This window comes from Chenopodium album, chromosome 9 (assembly GCF_948465745.1).
Source record: "Chenopodium album chromosome 9, dcCheAlbu1.1, whole genome shotgun sequence".
NCBI lineage: Eukaryota > Viridiplantae > Streptophyta > Magnoliopsida > Caryophyllales > Amaranthaceae > Chenopodium > Chenopodium album.
In genome coordinates this window covers 24,854,456-24,861,119 of record NC_137842.1, presented here as the reverse complement: position 1 = coordinate 24,861,119, position 6,664 = coordinate 24,854,456, and the positions used below count along the sequence as shown (strand labels likewise).

The 6,664-nt window shown below is 35.1% G+C and overlaps 2 protein-coding genes across 2 annotated transcripts; both read right to left on the bottom strand.

Moving 5' to 3' along the window:
* Positions 1-436: 436 nt before the first annotated feature.
* LOC145557543 (uncharacterized) lies at positions 437-1,363 on the bottom strand. Its single transcript, XM_081618718.1, has one exon. It carries the CDS (start codon positions 1,361-1,363, stop codon positions 437-439), a length of 927 nt encoding a protein of 308 aa, XP_081474844.1.
* A 3,953-nt stretch (positions 1,364-5,316) lies between these two features.
* LOC145557542 (uncharacterized) lies at positions 5,317-5,898 on the bottom strand. Its single transcript, XM_081618717.1, has one exon. It carries the CDS (start codon positions 5,896-5,898, stop codon positions 5,317-5,319), a length of 582 nt encoding a protein of 193 aa, XP_081474843.1.
* Between the last annotated feature and the right edge of the window lie 766 nt (positions 5,899-6,664).

Genomic DNA, 6,664 nt, shown 5'->3' with positions numbered 1-6,664 from the left:
TCTCCAATCTGAGCTAGAGCATTATCAATCTTAGAAGTAGTAACAACAGCAGTGAAAATGTCAATGGAGCCAGAATTGAGTTGAGAACCTCTCCGAATAGTGGCCAAGTAAACAGCAAGGAGAGAACTAGCACTAGAACCAAGGAGTCCTTTGTAAAATCCCACAATCTCATTTTCAATAAGCATAGGATCTTTTAAAAGGACATCATCCTCAGTCAAGATAGAATCAATTCTATTTCTACCTTGCCTGTGCTTCATAACAGAAAAGAAGTAGTGAGAACTGGAGTCCCCTGCTTAATCCAATTAACCCTAGATTTTTGCTTATAAATGGACTGCTGGATATACATCTAATGCTTCACCATATTTACAGCTTCAGCCTCTTTAACATGAAGGTCAGAATTAGAATAGTCCACAGCAAGCTGGTCTTAAATAGCTTTTCAAGAGGCAAGAGCCACATCAACTTTCTCATCAACATTAGCAAAATACTTAGTGTTCAGATCTTTCAGGTTCTTTTTGACAGATTTCAAATTCTGCCAAATAGTAACCATAGCAGAAGAATCTGTAACACTATGCCAGCTATTTTCCACAATAGAACAAAAATCAACATGATCAGCTAGGCAATTAAGAAACCTAAAAGGTCTCCCCTTAGCAGGAACAAATCTACACACGTCAACCAAAAGAGGATTATGATCAGAAAGAAGAGGAGGAAGATAGATGGATTCAACATGAGCATACTTGTTCAACCAAGCCTGATTCACTAGCCCCCTGTCAATCCTTGTAGCATTTCTAGTAGCACCATGGCCCTTATTAGACCAAGAATAGAAAGAACCTTTGCTCTTGATTTCACAAAGATCAAGATTGTTAACAAAACTTTTGAAATGTTTAACCTTATAATCAGTGACAGCATTACCATTAATTCTATCATAAGAATTGAGAACATAATTAAAGTCACCAATAATAAGCCAAGGCCCAGAAACAGCTCCAAGACTAGAAATACCATCCCAAAGAGGTAACCTGTCATGAATAGAATGCAAGCCATACACAAAGGTAAAGAAAATCTGATGTTGAAGATCTTTAGAGCTAATTTGGACATGAATGAACTGCTCATGAGAGGATAGGACTAGGAGATTAACCTTGTCATGCAACCAGCCAACCCAGAGTCTACCCCTATGTGAAGATGAGTAATTACAAAACCAAGACCAAGCAGGCCTAAATTTCTTCTGAAGCTTAACACTCTTATCACATTTAACCTTAGTTTCAATGATACCAATAACATCCACAAACTGTTCAACTAGCAGTTTCTTAACATAAACTACTTTGCAGGGATCATTAAGACCCCTGATATTCCATGATAGGATAATCATGACCCCAGAGGGGGATTACCATCACCTCCGATAGGAACAAGATCTCCAACACCATCACCATCCTTAATCAGAGCAGCATAGGTATTAGAATTAGGAACATTATTAAAGACAGGAGGATTACTATGACTTCTATGTTTCCTTCCCACCACTCTCCAATCATCATCAGAATTAGCTTGCAAAGTAGTTGGAGTAGGAGTGAAAACACCAGCACTATGAACAGAACCATTACCCTCAGATTCAGGCACACTAGATTCAGGTGCAGGAACAGTGGCAGGTTTGGGCTTAGCAACCCAAACCTTTGCTTGCTGCTTAGGCTGCTTCTTAGAAGCCACCTGCTTCTTTTGAGGCTTAATCTTCCTAGGAATAGTACAATCATGGCCCACTTTGGTACATTTGCTACAAAAGGGGGGTGTCCATTCAAAAATAACTTTTTGTTCAATCAAAAAACCATCTGGACTCTCAAACCAGATAGTCTTGGACAAAGCCTTGGTTACATCAACTTCAATAAGCACATAAAGGAATTCCTAAGACACTTCCCAGTCTGCTCAAAGTGTCCACACCCCAGCAATTCAAAGGTAAGTTAGGTAACTTAACCCATATAGGAACAGTTCTCAAAACCTCAGCATGAAAGTCAAATTTCTTAGACCAAGGCTTAACAATAGTTGCCTTACCAAAGAACATATGTGGACTAGCACTAAGAACAACATTCATATCATCAGAGTTTTGCATTTTAATCAGAAAGTAGCCATCATCATGCCAAAACACATCAGGTTTAGCTACAACACTCCAATTCTCAGCAATATATCTATGAACAGTAGCAATAGTAGGATAATAGCCTATTACATAAAAAATTACAGAATTCTTCCACTTGAGATTATCTTCATTAATTTCAAATTGTTGTAATATGGCAACAGACTTGCCATCTTTGAGCATAGGAGCTACAAAAGAGAGGGAAGAACCCTTAGCTGTGAGCTTAGCAGACCCTGGCTTAGCAGTAGGAATAGTATCAGACTGTGGAGGCACCACATCATTCTCTAAAGTAATCGGGTCAGCAATTGGAGTGGAATCGAGCTCAGAAATCAATGGAACAGTACGTTCAGAAACCCTAGGTACTGCTGTGTCTGGGATTCGAGGAACTGATCCAAAATTGAGGACAAGATTACCTTCAGCCATCTTAGAATCATCCTTCGAAGCACTGCCTGCATTAAAACCAGAAGAGGTAGCTCTGAAATCCAATGCAACAGTAGATTGGGGTACTGTTTTATTAGCTTTGATCAATCGGCCATGGAAATCCTCAAGAGCTTTCAGCTCAGCTCTAGTAATCTTCTACGTTGAGAATTGACTCAAATGAGAAGGTGGAGTGACAAGTTCATCAGGGTCCTCATCAACTTCTGGAATCGAAGCAGATCCAGAAAACTTAGAAACATTCAATCGATTAACACCATCATTCAACAACGATAAAGAAAATTTGGAAGGGTGATTCAAGTTATTTGAAGGTTTAGGAGTAGATTGCTTCTTCTTCTTCGCCATTGAGACTCAACTAAGCTGAAGGTAAACCAGCAAACTCAAATCGCCATGGGAGGAAACAGAAGAGAGAAAAGTCAACGCAAAGTCAAACCTTCATGATTGTGCATTTGACATTCATTCGATTCATTTTAAAAGCTTTGTTTGAATGTGTTTGACTTTCATTTGGTTCAAATAGCTTTGGTGAATGCATTTAACATTCATTCGATTCAAAAAGCTTTATTTGAATGTGTTTGACTTTCATTTGATTCAAAAAGATTTGTTTGAATGTGTTTTACTTTCATTTGATTCAATTAGCTTCGTTGAATGCATTTAACTTTCATTCGATTTAAAAAGCATTATTTAAATGTGTTTGACTTTCATTTGATTCAAAATAATTTATTTGAATTTGTTTGACTATCATTTGATTTAATTAACTTTAATAAATGCATTTGACTTTCATTCGATTCAAAAAGCTTTGTTTGAATGTTTTTGACTTTCATTTGAATAAAAAAAGCTTTATTTAATGTGTTCAACTTTCATTTGATTGAATTCACTTTGTTCAATGCATTTGACTTTCATTCGATTCAAAAATTTTTGTTTGAATATGTTTGTCTTTAATTTGACAAAAATGCTCTGTTTGAATGTGTTTGGCTTTCATTTGATTTTAAAAGATTTGTTTGAATGTGTTTGACTTTCACTTGATTTAATTAGATTCATTGAATTTATTTAACTTTCATTCAATTAAAAGGACTTATTTGAATGTGTTTGACTTTCATTTGATTAAAAAAGATTAGTTACAATGTGTTTGACTTTCATTTGATTCAATTAGGTTCGTTGAATGCATTTAAATTTTATTCGATTCAAAAAGCTTTATTTGAATGTGTTTTACTTTCATTTGATTCAAAATGATTTGTTTAAATGAGTTTCACTTTCATTTGATTCAATTAGCTTTGTTGAGGGCATTGACTTTCATTTAATTAAAAAATATTTATTTAATGTGTTTGATTTTCATTTGATTGAATTCGCATGGTTAAATTCATTTGACTTTCAATCGATTCAAAAAGTTTTGTTTAAAAATGTTTGTCTTTGATTTGATTCAAAAAGCTTTGTTTGAATGTGTTTGAGTTTCAATTGATTCAAAAAGATTTGTTTCATATTGTTTGACTTTTATTTGATTCAATTAGCGTCGTGGATTGCATTTGACTTACTTTCGATTCAAAAAGCTTTGTTTGAATGTGTTTAACATTCATTTGATTCAAAAGCTTTGTTTTAATGTGTTTGACTTTCATTGGATTCAAAAAGCTTTGTTAGAATATTTTTTACTTCATTTGATTCAGTTAGCTTCGTTGAATGCATTTGACTTTCATACAATTTAATAAGCATTGTTTGAATGTGTTTAACTTTTGTTTGATTAAAAAGAGCTTTGTTTGAATGTGTTTGGCTTTAAATTGATTTTAAAAGATTTGTTAGAATTTGTTTGACTTTCATTTGATTCGATTAGCTTCGTTGAATGCATTTAACTTTCATTCGATTCAAAAAGCTTTATTTGAATGTGTTTGGCTTTCATTTGATTCAATAAAGATTTGTTTGAATGTGTTTACTTTCATTTGATTTAATTAGCTTCGTTGAATGCATTTAACTTTCATTCGATTCAAAAAGCATTATTTGAATGTGTTTGACTTTCATTTAATTCAAATTGATGTATTTGAATGTGTTTGACTATCATTTGATTCAACTAACTTTGTTAAATGCATTTGACTTTCATTCGATTCAAAAAGATTTTTTTGAATGTGTTTCGCTTTCATTTGAATCAAAAAGCTTTATTGAATGTGTTTGACTTTCATTTAAATGAATTCGCTTCGTTTAATGCATTTGATTTTCATTCGATTCAAAAAGTTTTGCTTCAATATGTTTGACTTTGATTTGATCAAAAAGCTTTGTTTGAATGTGTTTGGCTTTCATTTGATTTTAAAATCTTTGTTTGAATGTGTTTGATTTTCATTTGATTCAATTAGCTTTGTTGAGGGCATTGACTTTCATTTAATTAAAAAAGATTTATTTGAATGTGTTTTACTTATTTTTGATTCATAAAGATTTGTTAAAATGAGTTTCACTTTCATTTGATTCTTTTTTTTTTTTTTTTTTTTTTTGTAAGTAAGCAATTATATTAATCACACAAAAAAAACTGTACAAAATGTACAAATACAACAGCCTGTAATGGCTACCCACAACTGTACATAGGACAAAGGCCCAAACCAACTCCTAGAAGCCTAGAAAAAACCAGGCAACTCTTCTGAGAAACCACACAGATCCTGCTACCTTCTATGAAGGGCACAGGAGGAGCAGGACTCAGGCAGCAACACAAAAAACTCAAAAAATAAACAAACAACAGAAAAAAGGACACTAAGCAGCAATTACAGCATATGCCTAAGATTAAACAACCATTTTCAGTCTTCTGTCTTCCACTTAGCATCAATACGTTTTTGAGCTCTTCCCCCAACTTCTCTTCTGATTGCTTTTACCAGCACCTCAGGATGTATTACAACATGCTGCCAGAACACATGATTCCTGGCTAGCCAAATGTTGTAAATAGCAGCACTCAATGTGGCAAGATAGAAACTGCTCTGAATCTTATTTTTCCCCAGCTTCCTCCAAGCCTCACCATTATTATCCTGCTGCAGACCAATGCCTATCCAACTGCAAACACCAGTCAAGCATCTTTTACTGTACTTACAACCAAAAAACAAATGGGTAACAGTTTCAGTCTCTTCACCACATAGAAGACACAAATCATCAGAGCAAACCCCAAACCTTGAGAGCTTGTCCCTAGTTTTGAGCCTCCCCAACATTGCCAACCAAATTACAAAAGAATGCTTAGGTTCTTTGACCTTGTTCCACACCCATTTGCTCCAAGGGACCTTATCCAAATTGCCCTGCAACCACTTATAACAATCTGCAATTTTATACTGTTTTCTAAGCCACATATTACTAGTAAATCCTTCCTTTAGCTCCTCCTTGACCTTACACATCTATTTCCACCCCCACCCAACACTTCTCTTGGGACTGTAATGCCACCAATCTTGCCCTTTAAGGTAAACTGAGTGCACCCATTTTGCCCATAAAGACTCAGTGTTCTTGGCAATCTTCCATACATAGCTACCAATAGCTGACCTGTTCCATAGCAAACAGTTTCTAACTCCCAACCCACCAGCATTTTTTGGTCTACAAACGCAATCCCAAGCCAGGGGAGGAGCTCTGCTCAGAACAGCCTTACCATCCCATAAAAAAGCTCTGCAGAGTTGCATAATGCTGAGCATCACAGTCTTAGGAAGTAATAAGCACAGAGCCCAATAAGTGTGTAAGCTCATAAGCACTTCATTAATCAAAGTAGCTCTAGCAGCATAGGATAAATTCCTACTACTCCAACAATGAATCTTATTAAGCATTTTATCAACTATAGCATCATAGTAAGTAACTCTCAAATACTTGTCATTCAAAGGAATTCCAAGATATTTAAAAGGCATATTACCAACAACAAACCCAGACAGCTGCAAAATGGCATCTCTGGTCTGATTCTGCACATTACCAAAATACACAGCTGTCTTATCAGTGTTAACCTGCAATCCAGATCTTCTTTCAAAAGACTTCAGAGCTCTAAGAAGTAGCTTAACAGAGTCCACATTCCCATAAGAGAAGAGCATCAAATCATCAGCAAAGATAAGGTGGTTTAACGCTAAGCTCTTACATCTCTGATGATATTTAAAGGCCTTTTACTTCCCAATTTTCTTTAACATT